Consider the following 26,592-nt stretch of genomic DNA (forward strand, 5'->3'; position numbering starts at 1 on the left):
CGTTAATAATATATCGAAGAACGCTTATTAAGATCTAATTCTAGACTAAAGATAGTATAAGACTAAATAATCTAATAATAATAGTATTCTCTATAAATAACTTATAGAAACTAGAGCGTAGACTAGATCTCGACCCTTAGCTATATATTATTAGAATATCCTACGAAGCGCTCTAGATATATTAAAAAAACCTAAAAATAACTAATAAATTATAGTAAATCGCCTTATATAGTAGATATAGAAGAACCTCGCTTACGCTCCTCTACTTATTATATCGTACTAGAAGATTTATTTATAAAATAGACTATTTATAGAGTATCGTCTACTACCGTAGTAGTATAAGAAAATAGTAATACTTTACGACTCTCTTATTATAATATTATCGAAGCTAGTCCTAGTAGTAGTACTTCTATTAACGCCGTCGTTTTATAGTAAGAATACCCTAAAAGGCCTAAACTAGAAGTAGGGCTTAATTACTATATATAGATAGATAGCGGACGAATATTATATATAGAATAAGTAGAAGTAGTAGACTATTTATACGCTAAATAATAAAAAGATAGATATTCTAGTATTAAGTAAGTCGATATATAGCCTTATATAAACTATATCGATAAATCTATAGAAGACGAGACTAATACGAATTATTACTATATTATAATCTAACTACGCTTAGAATCGTATACTAGCTCGGGAGGTATAGATATATATTATATAGCCTCTTTAGTATAATAATATATTTCCGATATACGCCTAGATAAACTTTATATCTATAATAATAACTTAAAAGAAGAATCGATAGTATACTAATAATATCTTAATAGTAGCTTATTAGCTATATAGTCGTATTCTTCCGACTTCGGACTAGTCTCGACGACTTCTATTTCTACTAAAGATATAGATATTATAAAATAATAACTTTATTAAGTTAATATTAGTAGAGAATATTACTCTATATATATATTAGATTTACCGATTCTACGAATAACTTTAATAGTTTTCGGTATATAATATAGATCTAAAGTCTACTATATTATCTCCTAGATAGCGATTAATACCTTTTAATATCGATCTTCTATATCTATCTATAGCGATAATACAAAGTCGAATCTATTCTCTAGATCTTTAATCTTAATAGCTATATAACTACTTATCTCTCTAGCCTCGTCGGCTATATATAGACTACTTATTCTCTCGCTAAAATATATCTCTCTTATATCTTCTACTAGATCTTCTTTCTATATTTTAGGAGATTAAGTATAATATTTCTTAGTACTATATATTTAAATAGACGTTAATATTAATATAATAGACCGACGATAATTAGAAGCTTCGCTACTTATATCTCGATTACTAGATAAAGAATAATTAATTTCGCGAATAGTATAGATTATATATTTTCCGCTAAAAAGGTATATCGAATTCGTAAAAATAGATATATTAGAGATAGATATCGAAATATACTTTAGGAATATCGACTCTTAATATAAATCTAGTTTAACTATATAAAGATATATTTCGTAACGTAGATTATTTATAATATCTACTATATACTCTATAAGAGTATTCCTAACGTATATATTAGTAATATCTCTCTAATCGTAAAATTTAACGGGTCTTCGCGAAATATAGCTATATAGCTAAATCGATAAGCTATTATTAGGAAAAAAGAACTACTTTTAATACTATTTCGCCTAGATAATAGAATTAATTACTATATCGCTAGACTTAATATTATAAATATTATTATTAATCTAGAAACGAATTAGTAACTATATCTTTCGATATAATACGATATACTTATAAAAGAAGCTATCTTCGCCGTCTTAGTTACTAATAGATCTTTAATTATCTTCTTAACTCGTTAATAGTATTAAGTATTTAGAATTTATAGTCTAGTCGATATTCTAACTTATTTAGATAATATATTAACTATAATAATAGTTATAGAAGATTTAGCTTTAATCGATAAAGAACTTAAAGCTTAGAAATATAAATAACTAGAAAGAGATATAAAAGGAAGTAAGAAGAAAGAAAGTAAGAAGAAAAGAAGTAAGAAACGTCTACTTATACTTCTTAAAATCCCGCCGGATTAATTCCGAATTAGCTTCGAAGAGTAATAGCGAGTATTATTACGCGTATAGACTCTCTTTACTTACCGTCTTAATAATCTTAATTTATTCTTAATTTATTTAGCTTTACTATTTCGGACGTATATACTACTTTTATAGTTAAAGATAAGAGATATATATTTACTTTATATATCTTAATCGATATCGAAGATATAGATACTATAAATATTTATTCTAACGATAAGACTATCTAGAAAATAAAGTATTTAGAATATAGAAATACTATTTTATTCTCTACTATAAGACTAATAAAGATACTTAACGTTCTTCGACGACGAATAAGACTATTTAACGGTTTAGATAGAGGAGAATATAATAAAATAGATACTCTACGTACTAAGTATTATAAAGACGTCGAGGATCGTCTTTCGGTCTCGACTAGCGTCGTACGCTATCGTATAACCTCTAGAAAGTATATAGTCTGACGAGGCCCTAGGCCCCGTTGAAATAGGACAAGTCCTCCGTGAAAATCACAAAGATCCACCGATGATCCAAACCATGCATTGGCAGACAGTTGAGCCTTTCGACAGTCTTGCATTTGTTACAATGTGATATCAACCTGCGCAGTCTCTCTTTTATTATATACCCGCCCACAAGTTGGGGACGACGCTCCCATGGCGGCTCTACTACCTCGACAGAGCCGCTTCATCTGCCGGTCGTGTCAGAGAGTCCTCGCATCGAGTTCGAACCGGCGACAGTTCGTCTCACGGACAACCATCGCCGCGAAGCAAGAAGTGTCGCCGAAGTCCCGCAGACATGTTTCCCTCCTCACGAGGATCAGGAACGCTCCTGTCACGGATGCAGCATCATCTCATGACACGTCTCCATCACAATCGCAACAAATCCAGCAGTCACAGACCGCTAGGGCTCCCTCAGAAGTATCTCTCAAAACATTCAACCCGGCGGCAGGACTCAAGAAGCTCAAAGACGACATCACCCGTCTTACGTCGCAAGATGTTGCGGCATCGCGCGAAGAGGTTATGGCCATCCTACTGGGAAGTTACGAATATGCAAACTGCATTGTGTTCGGGACGAGCAAGGGACCCAAGGAGGGAGTAGAAAAGTCGGGAGAAGATCTGTCGCAGGCCGTGCTTCGAGATTTGGCCGAAGATACTTCCAAGGAATCATCAGACGACGCTCCAGCGTTTGTTCCAGATCGGGAAATGTCGGCGCCCTTTCGACAAAATGCTGCAGGCACGATTGCCGAGCTGACCTATACACTACTTCGCGACCCCAAGGTTTACATCTCCGAGGATATGCTTCAAGTGTATGTCCGCATTCAGTGTATGCTGGGAAAGCCGGAGTATATTCCAGAGATTTTCCATCTGTTCGCACACAAGAAGATTCCGAACCCGAAGACCAAGCCAGTGAGATACTCGGACCCCTGGCCGAAGCTGCCCAAGTATGCTGTGCCGCTCGAGCTGGCCGAGGCTGCTTTGGAGTCGGCCATCCTGAAGAAAAACCTGCCTCTTGCACTGGCCATCATTGACACCACGGTGGCAACTAAGGCTTTTCATGCAAACAAGATTCTGCGTCGTGCCTCCTTTCCAATTATGTTCGTGGGCGGAACTCCCATCATCGCGTACGCAGGGGCAAATTGGGTGTCGCATTGGCAGAACACCATGGACGTCGAGATGGCCAAGTACACGGCCATTGCTGGAGCGTTGGCTTATATCGGAACATTGACGACGATCGGTTTCGTCGCCGTCACTACCGCCAATGACCAGATGGTGCGTGTGGTTTGGCGGCCTGGGACCGGCCTTGCCGAACGGTGGGTCAGGGAGGAAGAACGGGCCTTCTTCGATAAACTCGCTCTGGCTTGGGGTTTCCAAGAGAAGAAGCGTTGGGGCGAGGAAGAAGGGGAGGATTGGCAGCGGCTCAGGGATGAATGTGGTATGAGGGATATGATTCTTGACAAGACGGACCTCATGGAGGGTATGCAATGAGAGCAGCGGTGTACAAAATCTTGTAAGAATGATAATGACTACAACAAAGACGGCTTTACGGTCGTTGAATCACGGCTTTTCATTTCGCAGCTATGGAGATTTGTTCGTGCCATAGACCTTGCAAGGCAAAGAGGCACTAATTTTCATCCGACAGAGTGCAGGTTGCTAAATCCACACTACAAGACGACCAGGCCAAAGAGATATGTAATCTAATACAATCGCTTGGGAGGAGACATGGTGGCCTTGATGGTCAAGCTGCCGACGTTCTGCCAGCCCTTCTTCAACAAACTGACGAGGTAGTTGATGGCCAACATGATGTTGGAGATCAACTCGTCCTCGGTCATGCCCACGTTACCGACGGCGACACCCATGCACAGAACCTTCTTCAGCTGGAACTTGATGGTCGACTTGACCTCAGTGACCTTGGCGGAGAGATCTTCGTTGTGGGAGATTGGGGTGGGGAACTTGCCGGCCTTGGACAGACCAGGACCCAAGAGACGAGGGATCTGCTTAATCAAGCTGTCGGAGGCGATGAAGGCATCGTACTTGCGGGCCAGCTTCTTGATCAGCTTCTTGTTCTTGTTCAGCTTCTTCAAATCCTCAGAGGACATGGCGTCGACACCGAAGTGCTTCGCTCGGTCGATATCGTGCTGGTCACCAAGAACACTGTAGAAAATTTGTCAGCAACTCTTTTCTTTTTCTGTTTCACTTCTCCTCCGTCCAATCCAGGGCGCCATTTAGACATTCACAACCAAGGGGCGCATTGCGGGGTGGCGTACCAGATAGCCATGTTCGGTCGGGGAACGGTGGGCAGCTTGATGGTGCCGGAGAAACGCTTGTCACGCTGAGGGTCATAGTTCTTCAAGCCGATTTGGAGTTCAACGGTCTCGAGGAAGTTTCGCTTCTTCTCGTTGAGAGAGTAGTCGAGAAGTTGTTGCACGTTCGTGCGCACGCCGGCTGTGAGGAAATTGTCAACACTCCCCGCTCAACCAAATCAGCAAATATTGAAAAAAACTAACCGACTGTGATTTTCGACATGGTGAGGACAGTCTTCCAGAAGAATTGATCAAATTCTTATGGTGAGGCACTGCGCAAGAAACGGTGGTTGTTGGAATAAAGAGACTGCGACTCGTGAGGCTTCAATGTGCAAATGAAAATCAAATGTGAAGTGCCAAGACTTTGACGAGCCAACGCCCTAGTTGGTTTAGCGCATTTCCCTGTGTACTTTGGCCGCCCTCAATGTCACCACTGTACATTACCTGGTACCTTAGGCATGGGTACCTAGTAAGGTGCTTCATAGGCGAACTATGATGCAGCAATAGCAGTATATCTCAGTCTACACATTCAGATATCTTGTATTATCAGAGATGGCCGAGTTCTCAATCGTCACTCTTCCTACACCAGCACCTGACCACAATACCCTCCTGGAGTACTCCTCACGGCTTAAGGAACTCCGACTCAAAAGCCTGAAGCAAGATCCCGACAGCTTCATCTCAAACTATGCATCGGAGTGCGATAAGCCGCAAGAATTCTGGCTGGACAGACTCTCGGAATCCGGAGTGACTCATCTGGTTGTCGTCCGTAGAGATCCTAATGCCACAAAACTGGGCAACGATTCTAGCCTCCTGGATGGCCAGTGGGTAGGCTTTGCGGTCCTAACTACTCCAGACGGAGATCCATCTGAAGATATAGCCCATGACCCCCCGGAATACAACTTAATGGCGCTTTATATCGACTCTGACTTTCGTGGTCAGGGGCTCGGGAAGCGATTGGTGCAGGCATCCATAGACACGATCAGATCGCACCGTGCTGCGAATGGCAGAGCATCTGCTGCCTGCCTGATAACCGTCCGTCATGGCAATGACCAGGCGCTGGCACTGTACCAGAAGATGGGATTCAGCATCATTGAACCCAATGACCAGATCGAGAAGGATGGAAGAATCTATCCTTCAACGGTGTTAAGATTATATGTTTAGGGAAGGCTTCTCACGAATGTGGCTCCCATTCAAAATGAAGTAGACCTGTGAAGCTATCATTCTTCTTCTGCGGTGAGCCCCTTAGCGAAAGGGGCTGATAGATGTCGCACGTGCTCTGTGTGGCGTCCTGCTGGATTATTGGTTGAGACGCCCAAATCCAGACAAGAGTGACAAGAATCCTGACAGCACGCTCCGTAAGTACCTCCTTGAAATGGCGAGATATGGTAGACCGTGGCTTGTAGTCAAATACTACAGAGAAAGAAAAGACCAAAGCCCCCTGCCCCTTGAAGTGGTCAAAGCGCAACATTTTGATAGACACACATCCCACCCACGGGAAGTCCAGCCCACGCGTAACAGCAGCCCCATAGTAGTAGAGACGCGGTGTAGCAAAGATTGGGGAGTGTAGCGGACGCAGTAGGCCGCAGCATTCACTCTGCCGCCGCCATTATTATTATTATTGCACCAACAAGTTCAACTTTCTTGCTAACCGACTCGGCCAGTTTGGGCTTGGCGTCTTCGAACTGCGAGTTCATCGTTTGACTTCGTTCACCCCAGCGCCCGTCTTCCATCTGGAATCTCGCACCATTATTTCCAATTCACCACATCGACACTCTTTACTGCTCCTGCTCCAGGAATAGTGTTCTACTACCCTCCTCTGGTAAGCGGAAACCGCCTGCACCCCTGCCTAACTCAACGATTAGCGTGGTTGTCGCGAGGACAAAGTGGCCACACATGTGCCTTCGGCCTGCTGAAAGGGACAACGTTGGCTTCTACCTCATATATCGCGACGCACACGACACCCTGCGACAGGTTCCTTATTGTCACTGCCTGGCCCTCTTTCATGATTTATATTAATTGTGTGCCTTCGCTGACACTGCTGGCTCTAGACCGCCACACCCACACTCACACTCACATCCACCCTTGGCAGCTCTTCGTCAGCTCAGTCGCGAACATGGGTCTCACATTCTCGAAGCTTTTTGACAGACTATGGGGGAAGAAGGAGATGAGAATTCTGATGGTTGGTCTTGACGCGGCCGGAAAGACCACCATTCTGTACAAGCTCAAGCTCGGTGAAATTGTGTATGTTGATTAGCCTGATAAACCGCTGAAGCGCTTTGCTGACCATTCCCAGCACCACCATTCCAACAATCGGTAGGCGACGGACCTCTGTGTGCGCCTTGAACTCAAATTGACATCTGTGGCAGGCTTCAACGTTGAAACGGTCGAATACAAGAACATTCAGTTCACAGTGTGGGATGTTGGTGGTCAAGACAAGATTCGACCTCTGTGGAGGCATTACTTCCAGAACACCCAAGGTATCATCTTCGTGGTCGATTCCAACGACAGAGATCGTATTGTCGAGGCACGTGAAGAGCTCCAGCGCATGCTGAACGAGGATGAGCTGCGTGATGCGCTCCTGTTGGTCTTCGCCAACAAGCAAGACCTTCCTGTAAGTTTCGCCGAGTGGAGGTATCAAAAGCCACTTCTAATTCATCTAGAACGCCATGAATGCCGCCGAAATCACCGACAAACTTGGTCTTCACAGTCTCCGCCAACGTGCCTGGGTAGGTGCAATAACAACATGCTGGTGGAAAACAAGACAGCTAACATGTAAACAGTACATCCAATCCACTTGCGCTACCTCCGGTGACGGTCTGTACGAGGGTCTCGAATGGTTGAGCAACTCTCTCCGCAAAGCCGGCCACAACTGATTGCTTGTTGCTGTTACTTTTTGGGGAGCGCAACTGTTAGCCGTGGCTTCAATGACATAGACAGTCATTTCTCCCAATCAGATCTGTCATGTCTCTTCCGCAAGAAAAAGTTCCTGCAAGACCTGCAGTGGTGCTCAGGATTCATCGTCCAGAATACCGACACTGCAGCCAGCTTGCTCAAATTGAAAATGGCCCCATCACGCATATGAATGATCTGCCTATGTTCTGGTCTGTTACAGAGGTCTTTCACATTGGGGGAGTTCGTTCGATAGTTTTTGCGCGATTGCTGGCATGCCTTGGCTTCGGGCGGCAGAATCCGGCACTCTGCAGGACCGTGGCACAGGTCGTGAGCAGTCAATAGAATTCATTTTGCAATCCACTTGAATCCTATTCTTTGGCTTGGGTTGTATGCTGGTGCCTGGTGTGGGCTGGGGAGACTCGTATATTATTGTCATGCTCTACATGGAGTGGTAGTAGCAGCAGGCGGCAGTGTACAGGTTGAGTAACACTGTACATTGCCAGGCAAATATAATAATCTATACATGTATACCTAGTAGTTGTACAATGTACAGTAGTGGTAGTAGTCGTGGTGGCAGCGGCTGACTGTGGAGCAGCTCCTGGAAGCGGCCGAAGTGCCAGACTCGGACTCAGCCTGAGACTCACGCACTGCAACTCCGCCGCGCCGTATGACGAGTTTCGTTCCTGTTTGTCCTCACCAACCATACGTCTTGCAAATCCGTACAGTTATTTTGGTATCTTTCTCATTGCGCAACAGAATTTGAATCACGTCTGCAAATGAGCGAACTGTCTGTCGAGCAGGCTTCCTTGTCCCCTCCAATGTGCTTTTTCTGAGCGAGCCGCGAGCCTTTCTCACAGTCATCAATCACTCCATCTCGATTGCTGATCGCGCACGTTGTCAAACAATCCACGGCTGGAAAAGAATAAACACATATTACCTTACTGGGCTTCAAGATGCCAGGTCCTCCACCTCCACCGCCTCCCCCTCCGCCTCCTCCTCCAGGGCCAGGCATGGGAGGGCCTCCTCCGCCGCCTCCTCTTCCTGGAGACTCGCTCCCGCCAGGACCTCCAAAAGCGATCCCAAAAGGTCGAGTACGTATGCCCAAGCCTCCAACAACTGGACTATATTGGATACTATGATCCGGGGGTATGCTAAATGAAAGAATGGACTTGGGCTGACATGGCTTACAGGATGCTTTACTATCCGATATAACAAAGGGAGCCAAACTGAAGAAGGCCGTTACTAATGACCGTTCAGCGCCAATGATAGCATCAAAGGCAGGCAGCGGAAGTGGCCCTGTGGCTGGCGCGCCACCAATCCCGGGAATGAGAGCACCAAGCGGTCTGGCACCGCCAGTGCCGAGCGGAAACCGAGCACGAAGTAATAGTGATACGGGAGGAGATACTACGGGCGGCATGGGAATGGGAGGTGCTCCGCAGCTGGGTGGTTTGTTCGCAGGTGGAATGCCTAAATTGAAGAAGACGAGAGGCGGAATCGACACTGGTGCCGGTCATGATGGTGCTCATTCGGACTCAGAAACCAGCCATCAACCATCCGCTCCTCGTCCTCCTACCAACGCAGCACCTCCTCCGCCTTCAATAAAGGCTCCTCCCATTCCTGGGTTCAGACCGCCTCTTCCACAATCTACAGACTCGGCTCCGGCTGTCCCCAGCCCCCTGGCCCATCTCAAAAAACCGCCTCCTAAACCTCTTTCAAAGCCGTCGTCTGCGGTCAATCTGACAATCGGAAAGCCTCCACCTCCTCCCCCAGCATCAAGAAAAGTGAGCACATCGGGGCCACCTCCTGCTCCTCCGCCTCCTCCACCTTCATCTTCAAGTCCAGCTCCTCAGGCGCCACCACCTCCTCCGCCTCCGCCGCCAGCAACAAGCTCTGCTCCTCCAGCACCTCCTCCGCCGCCGCCTCTGACATCCAGCCCTGCTCCTCCCGCTCCTCCTCCACCGCCTCCACCTGTTCTCTCATCAAGCACTACTCATCCGCCACTACCTTCAAGCGCAAGTCCGGCGCCCCCGACGCCTCCACCTCCACCTCCGCCTCCAAGCAGTGCGCCTCCTTTCTCAGCACCGCCTCCGCCACCGTTGCCGTCTTCTACGGCACCAGAACCACCTTCCAGGTCAACGCCGCCTCCACCACCTCCTGGACCTCCACCGCCGCCGAGTTCGCATCCAAAAACGAATGGTGTCGGTTCTTCTTTTGCTATGCAGGCTGCAAGTGCCGCTTTTGGTAGACAACCATCATATGGAGCTTCAGAAGCTCCTCCTTCACCATCCTCACCGGTTTCACCGGCACCGTCTAGACCAGTATCACAACTTCCCTCGAGGTCAACCTTAGATGCAAGTTCTTATACTCTAACAAATGGAAGCTCGGTCGGTTCATTGGGGCGATCAGGGCCCATCAAGATCGAGGACAATCGATGGAAATTCCAGGACGAATCGCAACTACCGCCCCCTCGACAATTCACGGGGGTACCTAAAAGATATCGAGCAGGAAGAGGGAGTAGTGTCCCGCTTGATCTTGCAAGCTTGGAATGAAAGAGCCTACAAGCAAACGGGTATATTGTTTATATCAAAAGGCAGAACCACACCTTCTCGCTCCTGCGTTTCTGCTTGGGGTCACACTGGGCCGAAAGGAGCATTACAGGAGCCGTTGAGCGATATACCACGATCGATCACAGTTTCAGGAGCCTTCATTGTCACAGAACGATCCATTGAACGCGTGATCGGCGGAAAGCTCACAGGGAGCCCATGTTGAGCCATGATCTAACAACGATCCTTCAATGCTAAGACACAAGATCCGGGATTTCGGAATATTGGTTATATGATGAAGCCAGGAGCCGCTTTCAGACATGGTATAGGATACCCGGTGCTGGAAGGCTTGAGCGCCTTGCGTCGTCACTAAGTATGAACCAGAAACACCAGCAAAGTGTATATGCCGGTAGAGAAAGGGTGCAGGTACAATGCCTGGCACCTCCGAGCAAGACAAGTCGGCGAGAAGGATCTTCAAATGCAACTGAATGGTCAACCTATCCTTCAAGTAATCCATGTGGTTCTTCCTTTCCCTTCGCTGGCGTGGAGACACCGCCAGCGTCAAAGTAGACCAATTTCCACCTGTTCTATTGGTACGTATGGTGCTTCACTTCTCTTTTACTTCACTTGATCCCTACGCATGGTATCTCGTCTCAAGTCAACAGTTACACGTGCGGATCCAGTCCCCCTACTGATTTATAAATACCTGTCTCTTCTCCCCCTTCTTCCCCGGTTCTTTCTTCCACTCCTGCCCATCTTCTTCCAGTCCCAAAGAACAACTCGGATCTCCCCCTCAACCTCGTAACCCTGCTTACAAGGGTAGCTCTCGAGTTGAGTGAGTACTCTTCCCTCCTGGCCTTAGCACCCGGATATTCTAAAGTTCTCGCACTAACCGATCTCACCAGCTCTACTCCCCGTTCGAAACCCTTTTCTCACCTCCGACGCAACAGCATACCTTTAGCAGCCGAACTCAATCAAGAAATTCCTTCAAAATGCCTATGGTCTGGAACGCCGAGGCCGATGCGAGGGTACGTCTTTCTCCTCACCTGTTGTCTCTCCTCCGTGGCTTGGTGGTTCATGCTCGCTCATTTTTTTGTGCTCTACTCTCGTCATGTTCCTTTCATGATCACATCGTTTAGATGGAGCTTGATCTGACTTTGTGTACATAGCTCTTCGCAGCGGTCATCGCTACATCAGATGTCAAAGTCAACTATGCGGCTGTTGCAGAGAAAATGGGCCCAGGTATGTGCAGCTTTTTTCTCAAGTCATGCACTCCCTCGATGAAAAGATGCCAACACCACTCCATATCTTCTCCCACAAATCATCTGCGGAAACACCTTCTGACTGACTGGCATTGTCCGCGTGTGAGTTCTAGACTGCACTGCCAAAGCAATCATCCATCGAGTAGGAAAAATCAAGGAACTGGCTCGCAAGCTTGACGACGAGGACGGAGACAGTACTGCCACAACACCTCTCAAAACAACCCCGAAGCGGCGTGGAAGGCCCTCTGGCAAAGGACTTGCCGTTGCAGCCAATGACGACGATGATGGTGCTGAAGATAGTCCGACTGCCAAAAAGCGCAAAATGCCAGCCACTCCAAGAGGGAAAGTCCAAGCTCCGTCTGGAATCAAGAAAGAACAAATTGAGGAGAAGCCAGTGTTCAAAGTCAAAAAGGCCGAAGATAGCGACTAAGACCATAGAAAGCAACGTTGTCTCTGGAATCCAGGAATCAAAGCGATCTGAATAATGGCGGGATGGGACTTAATACCTGCACACAGGAATCGCAGAAACGGACGGGGATTTCAGTGGCTCTGGAGAAGAAAACGGACCTTGCTTTTGGTCTTTTGTTCATAGGAGACATGGTGTGGTGACATGACATACAGGATAGCTTGCGCTTGCCCATTTGGCTGCTTTGACATACAGCACCTGGCTTAGATGATGAGCATAAACACTGTGACACCGTGTGATTAGATCCGATCCTCAAACGGGACTGTCAGCCAAACTTGAACCCCGACAAGGCTGAGGAAGCGAAAGCACACGTTTAAAGCAGCGTCAGCCCTACCTACCATTTGTACGTCCAGCACTGCCAGTAACAGCCCTGCAGTGTAGCGGATCACGTGCAGTGCAATACTGCCATGCCAAGCCCTCAGCACCGCTTTCACAGCGCCTACAAATACATCCACGCCGCATCCTCGCTTTCTCTTCTCTTCTTTTTTCTTTTTCCTTTCTTCATCATCAGTAGAGGTGTTACATTACCTATGTAATATCTTACCGGAGCTCCACTACGGTGGCTTGCTGAGGGTCATCCCTGTTCTACATGGATTTCCTTCCGTTCCCGGCTTCGCAGAGAAGATCCCCAGTCACCGTCCTTTTTCCCAAATCATATCATGGCTGCGCGCCGCTCGATGGCGTGGAGCTGTGGAGGAGATGATACATGACAACTTCAAAATGAAACCATGAAAAAACAGGAAACCATTGAAAACATCGTGATCGGCGTTCCCGTGGGCGAGCGAAAGAAAAGAAAATATGAAATCCTGACACCGCCATGAGGAGAAGGAGGGAAAACACCTGCTCATACTTGAATTTTGTTTGATGGGGAGATCATGGATGTTGCATCGTTGGGTGCAGTGTTAAAAGCTGTTGTCAAGAGATGAAAATTGATCTGTGACTCCAGGTTTGGCAGCTGCCGGCCGGTTGAGATATGTTATGCAGTGGTCCAAAATAAATCTGTTCGCTTGGTTTTGTTCGATGTTATATCCAAATCGTTCAACATCCAAATTGTAAAAAGGTGATTCCAACAAAGTCCCTTCGTGCACATTCCCTGCAAACCTATCGCTTTCGCTTCAACATGCTTGTTGGTAAGGCATGGTTGATCATACTTCTTTCAGTATTACTACCCATGCATCTGTCTTTCTACATTTGAAGATTTCATACCTCAGTTTATCGATCTTGCGTGCACCCTGCGCCGTTGATATGCTCGAAACCGAGTCTTTTTATTCTAGTCGTCTCTCTCGCTCATGTCACTGCTTCAAGTTGCGCGTGAGGAGAGAACACCCTCAGTCCCTTCGTAGCAGATAACAAGGCTCAACTTTCCCTCCTACATCAACCGCCCTGCTCGCCCGACCTGGATTCTCTCCCCCGTAGCCTTCTCATCACTCCTCAAAGTCGCCCAACTCGTCCCATCCTTCTTGGCCAACTCCAACTCCAACTTCGTCCCCATGATCCTAAACGTCGACTTCTCCGGATCGATAGGCGCGAACAACGGAATCGTACTCTTGAACCGCTTATGATCACTCGTCGGCAAATCCAAGTCAATCTCAAGCCCATTCCCCCTGAACTCGACTTTTGCCCGCTCCTTGACGATTTTCTTCAAGTAGAAACTCGCAATGACGCTCGTGGGCGTCTGGTAGAAATCGTTGCGCACAGTAGACAGCAACTCTTCTTCTTCACCTCCTCCATTTCCATTAACAACACCATTCGCTCCCGCACCCTTCTTGTCATCCCTTTTCTTTCCGATATAACAATGTCTCTTCCGTCGCTTACACCCTTGAATCTTGAGAAACTCGTCAAATTCCAATACCCGCCTTTTGCAACATGTCCATCCTTTACTGCCTTCGTGGAAAATAGGCACGCCAGGATGGTACACGCATTCTTCCTCGTCGCGGGGGATGTTGGGGTCCCGACTCTTCCCGCACCCGCGTCGCTTGCATGTTGCGCCGGGTGGGATCGAGGCGTCGGCGTCTGGGTCGTCGGATTCTTCGGCTGGAGGTTCGGGCGGCTGTTTGGGCTGTTGAGGTTGCGGCTGTTGCTGTTGTTGTAAAGGCTTGATGGTCGGCACGGGTACGGGTGTGGCAGTAGGTTGGTCCTTGGGCTGTGCAGGCGCAGGTACAGGTGTGTCGTCCACCGTCGAGTGTTTGCCCTTGGTGCATGGCGGGATCGCGAGGAACTCGTCAAATGTCAGGACGCGCGGTTTGCAACATTTCCAGCCTGCTCCGCATGTAAATCAGTATTAGTTCCCTTCCCAAACTTTTTGTCGAGGGTCGTATGATCTGCCCCGACACGGCCGAAGATGTTGACTAGCAAGTTATAGTCACGTACGCACCTTTTTGTCCTTCGTGGAATTCCGGCGGCCCAGGATGGTATACGCATTCTTCATCTGGGTCGGTGAACGTCTTGCCGCACCCTTTGTGTACGCATTTCTGTGCCATCCTGATGGTCTGTTTCGGACTGAGTATGTGGACTCAAGTTGAGGCGGTCCGAGAACCGAAAGTTGAAGGTTAGGTTGTCTGCGAGTGGTCGGAAATTGTCCTCCTACAACACTAAAGCATCGACTATTTGTACACGACTCTAACTATCACGCTTCTAGGATACAGCATTCCCCAGTTATACAAACGCGGAAGACTGCATTTCTGAGCCTTGGCAATTCCAGAACCATCTGACGCAATGGCGTTGAGACGCGGTGGGTAATTCGAAGATCCTCAGCCTTGCCGAGCCACGAGGCTGCGGAAAACAGACTTGAAACGGACCCTTATCAGGCTATCATTGCACACCTACAATATACCTTACTGTATCTACAACGTATAACGTCTCATCACACGGCTTTACAAGATATTTCATCGCCAGACCTTTGGAGTTGAGTCTTTCATATTGTGTTCCAAGCCTGAGGTGCAGCCATGCGGCCGTTATTCCTCGGCTGAAACAGATATCTATCTACACGACACATTCTGATTTCAGCATGAGAGTCTCTGACCAACCACACGCTTCATATATCCAACACGGTAATAGGAAACTACCACCATAGAAAATTCACCAACTCCCATGCCCGCCCAAGCTCCGTCAATGCTGCCTTGCGAGTTCCCCGAGAGACAAGTTTATGAAACCAAACACATCGGGATGAAAATTCTCAAGCTCTTCTTCGCTTTCGATCTCCGCCCGAACGAGGGGCTGCCAAGTCTCTGGCAGGACTCGGGCTCACGAAGCTAACATGTTTCTCTTCCCGCTCTTCGCCCTGTCGTCGGATGGCCGAAGGTCGTCTGACGTGGGAGGGAGGTCTAGCTGGTTGCGTGCAACCAGGCTGAAAATCGGATTCAGGCAGAACCGTCCGTGGATCGTCATCCTCGTCGCCTCGAATCTTGAAATCCACCTCGCCATCATCTTGTTCATCGGAAACCGAACTGCTCGAGGGCGAGTGTGCCTCGTATTCTTCGTCGTCGTCGACCAGACTCGGGGCTTGGTTCGACTCTGTCGTGGGGGACGGATCTGCAGGTTGCATTTCCGTCATAGTGGACTGGTTCAGTGGAAGTGTCATCCTCCTTGGACGATGTGGTCCGAGGTCATCGTCCGCGCCATCAAATTGTGGCAAAGGCCCACGACGTGTGTTCTCTGTTGACCTCAACATGCTGGTACTCAGCAAAGGCGAAGAAATGGGAGACATGGTGGATTTGTGAGGCTGCTTGGTCCCAGCAACTTGTGGATGCCGCCCTTGTGGCATGTTTGCCTGAGGAACATCATCCTCCATCGTCTCATCTTCCGAATCTGACTCTGGCATCTCCACCTTCTCTTTTGCATCCCGCACCATCCCTTCAAGGTCGTAGCCGAGCCCCTGGTTCTTAACCAGCTCCGAAAGATTTGGTGTCAAGACAGATCCTCTAAATTCCGGTGACACATCCTTGCGTTTGGTGGCTCGAGCAGTACCGGGTGAAGTGGACGGAGATCCTGAGGCCCGAGGCGGTGTAGGTTGCAACAATTTGGCAGACCGGACAAGCGGATGGACATTGCCAGTTGCAGGTGTAGCTGTAGGCTCAACACCGATCATTGCTCCACTGTCGTCAAGTTCAACTGGATCTCCACAGGCATCTGCCGCTGCATCATGGCTTGCGAAACTCCTACCATGTCCTATGCGACAATGATTGATGAAGCCCTGAGCACTTCCAAAGTCGTGTCTGCCACAGTCCGGGCAAACGAGCTTGACCATCCGCCCATCTGATTTCCGCTTCACAATCATGGGGCCTGTAGCCTTTTCCTTTGGCTGACCATATCCGGCCGGTAGAGATTTGAGTTTGCCGCTACGCTGACCACGAGAGCTAGTTGAATTCTGCGAAACATCCACCACGCTTCCTCTGGTTGACCGCGACTTCATGGGAGACTTGCCCGCTGGGAAGGTGGTTACAGGTTCGGGTTCACCACCATCGAATCGGTGACTCGGCAGGAGCCATTTCGCGTAATGTCGAGTGTAGGGACCATCGGTTACACCCCAAGGAGCAGGTGATGCTGGAAGGGGTGTAGGAAAGCTGCTGCGCAGGGCCGGCCCTATGCCATCACTGACGGCTAACGAGGGACCCTGGGTGCCTGGATATGGGATCTCTTTACACCGCCGGAGCTGCTCTAAGGACACCTGACACTTGGCAATTTCCTGGTCAATTAGCCGAAGCTCGTTGTGCTTGAGCACAATTTCCAAGCTGAGTTGAGTTTGAATCACATTCCGCATAGACTGTAAGCGTGCAGCTGCATCCTTCCCAGACTGTGTCATTTGACCAAGGTTATGGAAGTCGGAGTCTTCCGATTTGATCTCTGGAGGGGAGAACAGAAATGATGGAGGGTCATTTGCAATCGAAGAAGACGAAGAAGTAGCCGTCTTTTGAGCAGAGAACGGGGTTTGAGTGGAATCAAAGGACTGCGTGTCTGGGGTATCTTGGCTACCGGTTTTGGCACGTTTCCTTTCCGACCCTTGGTTTTCATGGTCGCTTGTTTGTTTGCGTTTAAGATTAGACGCCATGGTGATACCGCTGGAAACAAGTGACTCTTGTTTGGGGACAAACATCCTCATCTCAGCGGGATTGACCTTATCACATCCCGTCCACGACAGGAGGCGCAACATGTCGGAGCGCTCCTCAGAACAACGCAACACTGGAAGGTGCACGTTACCCTGTGGTTCATCTGGACCGCCAAGTCACCGAGAACTAAGGTTGCTGCCGCCGGCCATAAGTGTCCGTTCCTGAAGACAGGTATCCGAATGCCTCGTGACAAAGGACAATCTGTTCAGACGAGGCAAAAAGTGACAGTAGCCAGCTGCTGTGCAAGTACGCTCAAGCGCACACAATTTCCAGTCACTCTGCTCGGATATAACCTGGGGTGGCAAGATCAAACAGGCAGTGATTTTCGAGCGCGACCGATATTTTAGCGGTACAGGACGGTTGAGAATAAGGATGACAGTGGTTGAATATTACAAAGACTAGACTGTATAAAATGCGCGCAGCGCCAGATGAGCAGAAGGAGCGAAAAGCAAGCCCTGTAGAATAGGAATGTCGTTATCGAAGACAGCAGAGGACAGATGTCGGGTGTTGGCGCGGAATGAATGACGCAGAAGACGGGGATAAGCGGATCCCGGTGGTGGCCAATATACCGCGGAGGCAGGCGTCGACGTGGAGGGAGAGGATAGAGTGAAAGAAGAAGAATGAATAGTAACAACAAGGGAGGAATCTGAAGAAACGGCTGAAGAATTCGTCCAAGGCGACCAAACGGGAGAGACAAGAGTATGAAGTGGTACGAAGTATAGTGGTGGACGAGTATGATAGAGGGCAGTAGTAGTGAGAGTACAGGCAGGGAGAGGATAGAGTGCAGGTTGCAGGTCGGAAACGGGGGGAGGGAAGGAGGCGAAGAAGGAAGGGCGACCCAAGGCAGGAGCGACCGGCAACGGAAAGCAAGAGCAGGGGAGAGAAAGGAAGGAGGAAATCTGAAGGGAAAGGGTGAAAGGAGTGGTGCCCAGTGGCCAGTGGGCAGCAGCGAGAGGAGGCGCCCAAACACCCACTGCGCACTGGCACTGCAGCGCAGCGCCATCCACCGCAGTCCCAGGCATCCAGACACTGAGCTAATAGTGGAGCTTAAGCACATCAGCGAAGTCGCTGGCCACTCAGTGTCCCACATAATGTCCGCTATCTGCTGGTGCTGCAGGTTCCCCGCCAATCAAGCTGTTATACTTAGCAGTGAAGGAGTCACTAAGTCGATACACTACCTGATTTTAGGTAGTTGTTGGTGGGGGCCCAACACTCATCCGCGGATCCGCCATCCGCTCGCCGACTGGGTCACCTGATCCGAAGAATCAGCTGTCACGTGCAGATACTGGTCTGGCCGATAACTCACCGGTTTCTTATCATTGCCAGTAGAACTTTGAAGTACTCCCAGCGGAAAGGCCGGTGGGTATGTTCCAAGGTTGGCATACTAGTAAAGGCGCCTGTCCATGGTCGCAATCCCCGAAGGCGTCACTGGCAGGCAGTCATGCGCGATGCTTTCGATACTAATAACTGGGTGAGTACCGACGTACCTATGTAGGTATGTACCATGCTAAAATCAGTGCAACCTCCACAGTATGACTGTATCTATCTACCTACATATAAGCACGTTTGGATATAGCCTTGTGTAAAAGCAGCCGAAGGACGTTCTTTTGTTGATGACGCTTAAGCAGCCCAGAAGTCCATTGTTAATGAGGAATCTACTTCGCCTGAATGTGAGCGTGCGGTAGAAACCGGCTACCTATCCTGCTACGACTGTTGGACCGTCAGTCAATCTATGATTCAGCAACATATGCATGCAGCACTTTATCTCGCAGCGGGATGTCATGCCCTAAAACATCCGACATGCTACCCATGGCTAACCCACTTATTGGGGATCGTGGACTAAGAAATCATCCTCGCCCAGAAGCCATCAGACAGTCCGGGCAAAGAGTTCGCTGTTGCAAGCTACGTATCTGTGCAGCCGGGCTGAAAGACTCGGTCCTGTACGCTGGGTCAATGTGGCATTGGCGGTGGCTCACGACGTACTGCGTATAATGGTCGGACATCAAAAGACCATGACACCAGCATGGATATACCGGGGTAGCTTTTCAGTACTCCCACCTCATCTACCGAGGGGACTTTCTGATGGGATACATTGTCCCATTGTAGGACCTCCCGGCTTCGGAACCATCTAAAAATAATCCAAAGGCAATCATCTGGGGCTCATCAAAAGAGGTCATCCCTGTATGATGCTGGTGGCGAAGTGTCTATCTGGACTCCGGGTATCAAGAGAACGAGCGAGACCACTTCATGTCAGCTACTGCTATCAAACCGAACTATGGACATGGAGCTACGTCCTCGCCTGGGGACTTCCACCAACAGTATCATGAAAGACTCCTGCTGTCGAAGTCCTCTCGCTCCAAGTTCGCCACCAACAAGTGTCACGAGGGACAATAGGATAGAGCACAGCCGCACAGCCACAGAATGCAGCCATTCACGCCACAGCGTCAACATGTTCCCTGTTTTGATCAGCCGGCGCAGTCCTCCAGGGTGTCTCCCAGTCCCGAGCGAGACTCTGTTACAACGTCCATTCATATGCTCATATCACCCTCCTTCCATGTCCTTAGTCCGTCGACTACCCAATGCACCGTTGGACCCTGTTCCAGGAACGACCAGCAGTCGTTAGCTGCATCTCCAGGTTCCGTTCCAGAAGCATGCAGATCTACCATGGCAAGCATCGCAACTTGTTCCGTCTCTGCTCGCTTCGCTTTAGCGAACACAGCAGCCTCTCTCTGCCCGCCTGTTCTGCAAGACCCTGCAGGCAATGAGTTCAGAAAGACAGACAGGCGGTGATAATCCCCGTGTAGGTAAATAAGTTGGGTGGCCATCACTTGAGGCGCCGCTCCCCTCTTGTCTCTTTACTATCTTGATGATATTGATGCCTTCATTCTCTGGCATAATGCACTGTCTTTTCCCCGTCTTTCGTTTTGCATGATATGCGTTTATGCTAGTGGAACAATATACGAGAACGAGCCACACCAGCTCTCTAACAACGGCAGTCACAATGAAACCTGAGAAGTTATTGCTGCTTGCCCCTATCGGCGGGCTCATGGTTACGGCGCAACCAGATGCTCCTGATCCGCTGGAGGTCTTTGCGTCGGAAGCATTCTCGGTCTATACAGAAGCCACCTCAATCTTGGCCTCTGCGGCTTCGGTGGCTTCAGCAGTCATCGCGTCGGACTTGTCAGCCATCGATGCTTCGTCCACATCTTCCCAGATACAACCTACAAGTGCTGCCGATGTGTCAATATCGAGGTCGTCGGCCAGTTCAAAGACGGCTTCAATAACCTCCTCGGCTGCACGGTCGTCTCTCTTGTTGACCGCTACCTCCGAAGTCTCTCTCTTACTACATTCCCCGTCTTCCTCAGCCATATCCTCATCAAGCCTAACATCGCAAACTACCTCTGCCTCCCCGTCTCCCTCTTCGCTGCTGGGAACATCGTCGGTTCTGGGAGCCGCTGCTGAGTCAAGTGCTGCCGCAGCTGCCTCGAAATCGGGATCTGGGAATCATGGACATAAGTTGGCTATCATACTAGGCTGTGTTTTGGGTGCCCTTGCACTAGGGATGACCATTTTGACGGTCCTGATATGCCACAAAAGACGTCCTCATGGTCAGTCTCCACGTCACCGGGCTCTTTCGCCTGGCGACGACGAGGTTGAGGGTTGGAGACTAAATCGACCGTCTACACTTCTCAGTCAAGAAAGCATGGACACATTGCGTCGTGGGTCAGGTCTTCAAGGAGCGGCGCCTCTTATGTCCGAGCATCCAGCATTTCGCAATAGTGGAGAGCATGAGAATCCATTTGTGCCCATCATACCACCGCCGCGACGGACTGCGCCGAACTCGAGACCAGGTCTTACCGACGGAGTGGTGCCTGGGGACGACCCTTTCGTGATGAAAAAGGAAACGGCAGTCTCAGGGAGTTCCAAAAATCGAAGCGTGCACAATACGGCATATGCACCCAAACCGAAGACCGATTCACTTGCTGCTCGGCTTGCCGCTGCAGCAGCCAAAGAAGACCTGCTGCAGCAACAAAGGCATTCCGATTCTGATACGGACTCGGTGGCAAACGAAAAGTACACGGTGCAAGCTGAGCCGCAAACGAAAATCAACAGAAAGCCTGTCCCTGTCAGCCACGTCAACAACGGGGAGCGGTGGCCGTACTCGTCCGTCTCGCCCGTTTCACCTATCTCACCCACGGACTTCAGTGCCGAAACGACACTGCCTCCCGTTTGGGGAAGTTCTGAGCATCATCGAAGCTTCAGTCGTGATGCAGCCAGGGCGAATGCGGTGTTTGACCATGAATATAGTCCGCTCACTGGGCAGCATGATAATGAGGGCGAATCTTCTGACGATGCTACGGCGGCAGCAGCAGCAGCACCTCCAACTCAAGATGACCACCAAGGATGTTCGAGGAACAGCAGCCTCAGCAGTGCCAGCAACTATAGCAGCGACGACAGCACTGTACGCGCCCCAAGTCCGCTGCAGCCATCCCTTTTTTCAACCAGAGCAACGGCTGAACAGTCAACACCACCTGAGCGACAGAGCAGCATCTTTATCCCGAGCAATCCCTTTATCACACCTACTGGGAGTCCTGAACCAGGAGATGTTCCCACAACTGACGTTGCTCCGGTCATCGCTCCACAAGCGCCGCCAGCAGCAGCAGTAGCAGTAGCAGCAGCAACACAACCCTCCGCCCCAGCACAAGCGCCGGCACCACAGCCTCAACCTCAGCACCAAACCGCAAAACATCAAACATATCCTAAACCGGCGCCCCTACCACCCGCCCGCAGCAGTCGACGAACCAGCACACAAACAGCACCCTACACGTCCGTCGGCAGTGGCGCGGCGTCCTTCGCACAAATCAACCGCCCTGCCGTCCCGAGCCCTCTGTCCAGTGAACTACGGCGCGACGACAGTGGTGCCTCGGCGAGCGTACGGCCAGGCAGAGCCAGCGTCGCGGACAGCAAAAGTCTCATGACAACAATACAGAAGGCCAAAGGTGACAAACCTCGCGGCTACCGCAACAGTTACCACGCCACTCCCACTTCGGACTGGGACTCGTATTCTCGGTACCAGCCATATCCAGTTGATCTGGCCAATGTCCCGAACAGTCCTGACCAAGGGAGCGGTGGTGACCACGATTTTTATGTGCCCGAACTCGACGATCCAATATCAGCTACTTTTACCCCAAAGGGAAGACGACGACGCTCAAGCCCTACAAGTGCAGGTGCAGGCATTGTCGGCGACAGTCGGTATCCCAACTTGAGTCCAGCTATGCCGCCGCCCTCTAGAGATTGGGAAAAAGGCAGCACGGGTGGAAGTCATGACATGCCGCAATCACGGCGCTTTTCGTCAGGCTGGCATGAGGGTCAGAACAGAACCAAGATGTCAGACTACGGTCGAAGAAGATCAACTAGCACAGCAGACAGGAATCATGAACAATTCCAACCTTTGCACTTTGGTGGCAATGGCAACGCCAATACTGGCCGGAGACGGCTGAGACCGAGTATGGATTTCACGAGTATCCGGGAAGAACAATTCGACGACGACAACAACAGTCGGACGACGATGTACCCATCAGGACGCCAGGGAATGGATGTCGGACAGGCGCTTTGATGACTAGATGCAGGGCAGATAGAATCCTGCTTCTGAGGGAGTTTACGAAGGTCATGAAGGTTATATCATTAACTATACTACAGAACCTTATGTTACCTATATACCCACCACGCTGGACCTACGAAGGGCCCTACTGTTGAAAGCCATGAGGACGATGATTAATGCAGTCTGCAATGGATATTTGCGTCGATGACAGCGGTGTTGAAAAACCTGAAGTATTGAGTCTAGATTGATCGAATCGATCTTTCCGAGTTCCCTTGACGGATCTCTTCGTTGCACGCTGTAGAAGTTACAGTAGCTGTACAGACTACCTTGTACTTTGTGAAGTCCCCCTCGGGCATGCTGGCTCCATCTTCTTGAGCCCATTCATGGCAAGGTTTAGAGCAGTAGACCTTATCTCCTCGACTTGTTCAGTCTGTGGTCGGGGGACATGACAGGGTCTTCTGGTGGCGCTACAGTTGGTACTGTAAATACCTTGATAATGCTCATATGCGCGTGTAGTCCTTCCCTTTTCTGCTGTCCAAGTTTCCTCGAATATAAACTTTAAATGATACAGTACATTCCTACCTTACCTCATATCATCTAACCACACGAGGCAGCCAGAGTACTTGATTTATTACTACACCGAGTACTCATCACCTATCAAGTCACTATTTTAGACATTTTCATGGCTATGTCGCCATCCGAAGCCATTTGGAAACAAGGCATCTGTGCGCAAAACCACGCGCCATTTCAGTCATGGATACATAGTGACATACTACCGTACCCTATGTGTATGAAGGTGCGGTATCTAAAGTCTGCACCTGTCACAGAGAATCCTCTCTGTCGTCACTCCTGTAACTCCATGCAAGAAAATCAAGTAGAGGCAAGATCACGATGACCGCCCTCTGTTTCGGCACCATCATCCGCCGTGTCTGATCCGCCCTTGGAAGCATTTGACCCAAGGATACAGTTCAAGAAAGTCGTCGAGTGGCTTTATTACCCACAGCGTCCCCAAAGACAGTCACACTGGGTGCTATCGTAAATGACCCGGGGAAAAAGAGCCTGCTTCAAGGGTAGACGAGGAGAAATAACTCGCTTTCTTGCATCCTCGCTTTGTATCGCCCTAGCTGCGATGATAATCTCAATTGGTTGATGATCTATGCCAATGCAAATTCCTTTCCTATGGCAACTCTCAGTTCAGTAACCGGACCATATCAGAAGGTATCCTTCCTGAGGGAGAGACGGTTGTCGGCTTGGCCCAGTCTTCGCCTAGAGAAGGTGGCGTCTGCGGCACAGGGGTGCCTTCGACACTCGAGTATTCGGATTTCGGGGGCGGAATGACAGTCTCGTTCGAATCGCGTCGAGGCGACAATGGCTCCGGCAGAGACTTTTTGTATGCCACTGGATCTGAAGCGACGGCTTTCGTGATTCGCCCCGTGATAAGAGCCTGGGAGCGTGGTTTTCCTTGTGCCCTGATCTTGGTGACTTTCGCCGCCTTGTTGAGCGAGGTCTTGGACTTGGTGGATTTGCTCTTGTTCTCTTTCCCCAGAACATCCGCGATGGATCTTCCAGAACTTGCGGCGTTCTTCACCTGTGCGCTCTCCTTGCTCCTGTCGCCTACCGTCAATCTTATTCTGACGGGTGTGGAACCGGAAGATTGCTTTGTCGCAGATTTCTTCTGCTCGTCTCCGTTCTGACTGTGTGGCGGAGTCATGGTGTGCAGCACAGCTGCAGGTAACAACCGTTGGGACGACTTGGCTTCTTGATTTTCCGGTTTCGGTATGACCACTTTGATCTCTCCTTGACTCGATTTGACTTTCTCCAGATCCGCTTCAGTGTACGGCTCGGCCACATCGGCGCTGGTGTCGTCCCATTCTTTCAAGCCTGCTAATTGAGCCACTTCATCGCAGTCTCCCTTGACAATCAAATCCCAGCAGTTTTCCAGGTCTTTGCCCGGGGGAACCGGGTCGCGGTTGATCCATATCGTCGTACCTTCCCGCCTGTCTCTGACAATCTGACACATCTCGTGGACAATCCGTCGCACGGCTGGAATCTTCATGCTGGTTCCAACTACAATTACAGCATCCGGTCTCGTTCGAAAGTCAGCTCTGGTAACAGCGCCAATGGCCTCGCTGTCAGGATTATGTTCGTTGTAGAGAACGATTCTTGGTCGCAATCGCCCAACGCCGTGGCTTCGCTTCCCTGCATGCGTGGTTCTTAGCGTATCGGCCGCAACACATTGTGGACATAATGGGGGGTTTGGACCGTCGAAAAGGTGTGCTTGGAAGTCGGAAATGTGTCTACATTTTTGGCACATCATCTTTTCCAGGCCTCCATGTAATTGAATAGTCTGCGGCCATGGCGCTTTATGACTGAGGGGTACTTGCGTGGCCAGAGGAGGAAGAGAGCTTTCCAGACCGTCGACATTCTGAGTGTACAGGCGCAACAAACGTCCCTCAACCGAAAGCCTCGCAAGGAAACGGTGGAAAAGCGAAGGCTTGGCGTTTTCGGCCATCTTCGAAAGCTTGCGCACCATGTCGTGGAAATTGGACGTAGAATGATCATCTTTGTAGACAGAGGCATCGAAGAGCATTTTGCCAGAACTCTTCAGTTTGTGCTCACCCCTGAGGCTTTTAAAAAGTCCATGCGATGACCTGAAATCGGGGATGCCTGCTGAAACAGAAATGCCGGCCCCTGCAATAACCACAATCTTCCTCCTGTTGCGCAAAGCTTTGAGGAGAGTGTCTAAAGCTTCTGATCGGTCGTATTCAGACTGCGCAGTGTCCGAAGTAAGGTCTAAGTGCTGAGTTGTGCGCACTCTGGGCTCAATCTTCCTGCGCTTGCGAGCGGGAGGCATGTCGTCGCCTGCATGTTGCGACGGTGGGGGCGTAAGTGTGTGCCAGCTAGGAGGTAAAACTGGGGAGCTGGGAGGTGAACTCAAGGGAGAACTTGGAATCGAGCTCAGCGGGGAGGAGATGTCGGAAATGTCGTCGGCGTTCATGATTGCTGTGGTATCTCGTGGTGACTAGGCAGTCTATAGCATCTTTCGCGCGGTGTGGTTGAAGGAGAAGCTACTCTCGCAGCTGCTGTCAATTTCCTCTTGTTCAAGTTGAGAAGCGGTTCACTCTGCGGCTCAAGGACAAGGGAGCATTAGACTCGAGAGCGCAGCGCACTGGAGAATAGCGCAAAAGGGCAGTGGTAGTAGTGATGAAGAGAGGGAAGCACGAGCTCAAATTGAAGTGAGGCTGTACTAATTAGGCCAAATCGGCGAAAGCAGTGGGTGACAGGAAGAGTGGGAAGAACAGGTGATTGATTGACTTGAGTGGTGCAGTGCGAGGAATCGTCAGCGGCTGCGAGAACGGGAAGAAAGATGGAGCTGGAGACGAGGACGGAGGCTTCGGGCCTTGCAGAAGTCCCAGGAATCCCCCTGCAGTGCAGACACAGGCGGCCGACGCCCGGACGAGATGCATAAACAAAGCCAAAACAAAGCATTCGATTGGGAAAAGGACAATCCCAATCAAGCCATACAAGCCACACTTCAGTTTATTTTCACTGCTGCGAAAGCCCGAGGGGCCCCATCTCCTGCTTAATCATGGCAACCTGGAAACTAGAATAATGGCTTGAGCCGCCTGTGGATTCCGCGATATAGGCGCGCAGGGGTGCCCGAGGGCTTATTTTGGCCGCCTCTTGATGCCCGAAAGGTGCCTAAGGAGCCCGGTTCCTGTGCTCGGGTGCCCAACCAGCTCACGAGCCAAGCGGTCGACTGTCCTGCTTGCCACATCGGGGCGATTGATCCTACGCCCGCAGCTCAATCAACAATACAATGTAGCAT

At 49.6% G+C, this 26,592-nt stretch overlaps 10 protein-coding genes across 10 annotated transcripts; 6 read left to right on the forward strand and 4 right to left on the reverse strand.

Annotated features, from left to right (window-relative positions):
• The first annotated feature begins 2,584 nt into the window (after positions 1 to 2,584).
• Positions 2,585 to 4,152, forward strand: HMPREF1120_03628 (uncharacterized protein). Its single transcript, XM_009157707.1, has one exon. The coding sequence runs from the start codon at positions 2,747 to 2,749 to the stop codon at positions 4,076 to 4,078; it is 1,332 nt and encodes a 443-aa protein (XP_009155955.1). The 5' UTR covers positions 2,585 to 2,746; the 3' UTR covers positions 4,079 to 4,152.
• Positions 4,133 to 5,214, reverse strand: HMPREF1120_03629 (60S ribosomal protein L10a). The gene is made up of 3 exons (XM_009157708.1): positions 5,098 to 5,214; positions 4,858 to 5,035; positions 4,133 to 4,744 (listed from the first exon to the last, which is right to left on the reverse strand). The coding sequence occupies exons 1-3, from the start codon at positions 5,114 to 5,116 to the stop codon at positions 4,288 to 4,290; spliced, it is 654 nt and encodes a 217-aa protein (XP_009155956.1). The 5' UTR covers positions 5,117 to 5,214; the 3' UTR covers positions 4,133 to 4,287.
• A 123-nt stretch (positions 5,215 to 5,337) lies between these two features.
• HMPREF1120_03630 (uncharacterized protein) lies at positions 5,338 to 6,348 on the forward strand. The gene has a single exon (XM_009157709.1). It carries the CDS (start codon positions 5,446 to 5,448, stop codon positions 6,052 to 6,054), a length of 609 nt encoding a protein of 202 aa, XP_009155957.1. The 5' UTR covers positions 5,338 to 5,445; the 3' UTR covers positions 6,055 to 6,348.
• A 38-nt stretch (positions 6,349 to 6,386) lies between these two features.
• Positions 6,387 to 8,145, forward strand: HMPREF1120_03631 (ADP-ribosylation factor). The gene is made up of 6 exons (XM_009157710.1): positions 6,387 to 6,712; positions 6,942 to 7,134; positions 7,187 to 7,206; positions 7,260 to 7,504; positions 7,554 to 7,619; positions 7,674 to 8,145. Exons 2-6 carry the CDS (start codon positions 7,007 to 7,009, stop codon positions 7,764 to 7,766), a joined length of 552 nt encoding a protein of 183 aa, XP_009155958.1. The 5' UTR covers positions 6,387 to 6,712; positions 6,942 to 7,006; the 3' UTR covers positions 7,767 to 8,145.
• A 593-nt stretch (positions 8,146 to 8,738) lies between these two features.
• On the forward strand, positions 8,739 to 10,334 carry HMPREF1120_03632 (uncharacterized protein; the record flags this gene model as incomplete). The annotated part of the gene is made up of 2 exons (XM_009157711.1): positions 8,739 to 8,876; positions 8,976 to 10,334. 2 exons carry the CDS (start codon positions 8,739 to 8,741, stop codon positions 10,332 to 10,334), a joined length of 1,497 nt encoding a protein of 498 aa, XP_009155959.1.
• Positions 10,335 to 11,320: 986 nt separating this feature from the next.
• Positions 11,321 to 12,020, forward strand: HMPREF1120_03633 (uncharacterized protein; the record flags this gene model as incomplete). Its single annotated transcript, XM_009157712.1, has 3 exons — positions 11,321 to 11,356; positions 11,498 to 11,570; positions 11,704 to 12,020. The coding sequence occupies 3 exons, from the start codon at positions 11,321 to 11,323 to the stop codon at positions 12,018 to 12,020; spliced, it is 426 nt and encodes a 141-aa protein (XP_009155960.1).
• Positions 12,021 to 13,037: 1,017 nt separating this feature from the next.
• Positions 13,038 to 14,772, reverse strand: HMPREF1120_03634 (uncharacterized protein). Its single transcript, XM_009157713.1, has 2 exons — positions 14,431 to 14,772; positions 13,038 to 14,315 (listed from the first exon to the last, which is right to left on the reverse strand). The coding sequence occupies exons 1-2, from the start codon at positions 14,534 to 14,536 to the stop codon at positions 13,426 to 13,428; spliced, it is 996 nt and encodes a 331-aa protein (XP_009155961.1). The 5' UTR covers positions 14,537 to 14,772; the 3' UTR covers positions 13,038 to 13,425.
• Positions 14,773 to 14,924: 152 nt separating this feature from the next.
• On the reverse strand, positions 14,925 to 18,853 carry HMPREF1120_03635 (ADA HAT complex component 1). The gene is made up of 2 exons (XM_009157714.1): positions 18,468 to 18,853; positions 14,925 to 18,413 (listed from the first exon to the last, which is right to left on the reverse strand). The coding sequence occupies exon 2, from the start codon at positions 17,203 to 17,205 to the stop codon at positions 15,232 to 15,234; it is 1,974 nt and encodes a 657-aa protein (XP_009155962.1). The 5' UTR covers positions 17,206 to 18,413; positions 18,468 to 18,853; the 3' UTR covers positions 14,925 to 15,231.
• Positions 18,510 to 23,124, forward strand: HMPREF1120_03636 (uncharacterized protein). Its single transcript, XM_009157715.1, has 2 exons — positions 18,510 to 18,632; positions 18,693 to 23,124. Exon 2 carries the CDS (start codon positions 20,103 to 20,105, stop codon positions 22,776 to 22,778), a length of 2,676 nt encoding a protein of 891 aa, XP_009155963.1. The 5' UTR covers positions 18,510 to 18,632; positions 18,693 to 20,102; the 3' UTR covers positions 22,779 to 23,124.
• Positions 23,125 to 23,259: 135 nt separating this feature from the next.
• Positions 23,260 to 26,239, reverse strand: HMPREF1120_03637 (SIR2 family histone deacetylase (Hst4)). Its single transcript, XM_009157716.1, has one exon. It carries the CDS (start codon positions 25,759 to 25,761, stop codon positions 23,953 to 23,955), a length of 1,809 nt encoding a protein of 602 aa, XP_009155964.1. The 5' UTR covers positions 25,762 to 26,239; the 3' UTR covers positions 23,260 to 23,952.
• Positions 26,240 to 26,592: the final 353 nt, after the last annotated feature.

This window comes from Exophiala dermatitidis (assembly GCF_000230625.1).
Source record: "Exophiala dermatitidis NIH/UT8656 unplaced genomic scaffold supercont1.3, whole genome shotgun sequence".
Lineage (NCBI taxonomy): Eukaryota > Fungi > Ascomycota > Eurotiomycetes > Chaetothyriales > Herpotrichiellaceae > Exophiala > Exophiala dermatitidis.

What these genes read in the sequence shown, in the direction of transcription:
- HMPREF1120_03628 (XM_009157707.1), top strand. Translation starts at nt 2,747, where the DNA reads ATGGCGGCTCTACTACCTCGACAGAGCCGCTTCATCTGCCGGTCGTGT.
- HMPREF1120_03629 (XM_009157708.1), bottom strand. An exon ending in CGACCGAACATGGCTATCTG is followed by an intron (nt 4,745 to 4,857) that starts GTACGCCACCCC and finishes AATTTTCTACAG; the next exon opens with TGTTCTTGGTGACCAGCACG.
- HMPREF1120_03630 (XM_009157709.1), top strand. Translation starts at nt 5,446, where the DNA reads ATGGCCGAGTTCTCAATCGTCACTCTTCCTACACCAGCACCTGACCAC.
- HMPREF1120_03631 (XM_009157710.1), top strand. Translation starts at nt 7,007, where the DNA reads ATGGGTCTCACATTCTCGAAGCTTTTTGACAGACTATGGGGGAAGAAG. An exon ending in CCAACAAGCAAGACCTTCCT is followed by an intron (nt 7,505 to 7,553) that starts GTAAGTTTCGCC and finishes TAATTCATCTAG; the next exon opens with AACGCCATGAATGCCGCCGA. An exon ending in GTCTCCGCCAACGTGCCTGG is followed by an intron (nt 7,620 to 7,673) that starts GTAGGTGCAATA and finishes ACATGTAAACAG; the next exon opens with TACATCCAATCCACTTGCGC.
- HMPREF1120_03634 (XM_009157713.1), bottom strand. Translation starts at nt 14,536, where the DNA reads ATGGCACAGAAATGCGTACACAAAGGGTGCGGCAAGACGTTCACCGAC. An exon ending in ATTCCACGAAGGACAAAAAG is followed by an intron (nt 14,316 to 14,430) that starts GTGCGTACGTGA and finishes CATGCGGAGCAG; the next exon opens with GCTGGAAATGTTGCAAACCG.
- HMPREF1120_03635 (XM_009157714.1), bottom strand. Translation starts at nt 17,205, where the DNA reads ATGTTGCGCCTCCTGTCGTGGACGGGATGTGATAAGGTCAATCCCGCT.
- HMPREF1120_03636 (XM_009157715.1), top strand. Translation starts at nt 20,103, where the DNA reads ATGCTAGTGGAACAATATACGAGAACGAGCCACACCAGCTCTCTAACA.
- HMPREF1120_03637 (XM_009157716.1), bottom strand. Translation starts at nt 25,761, where the DNA reads ATGAACGCCGACGACATTTCCGACATCTCCTCCCCGCTGAGCTCGATT.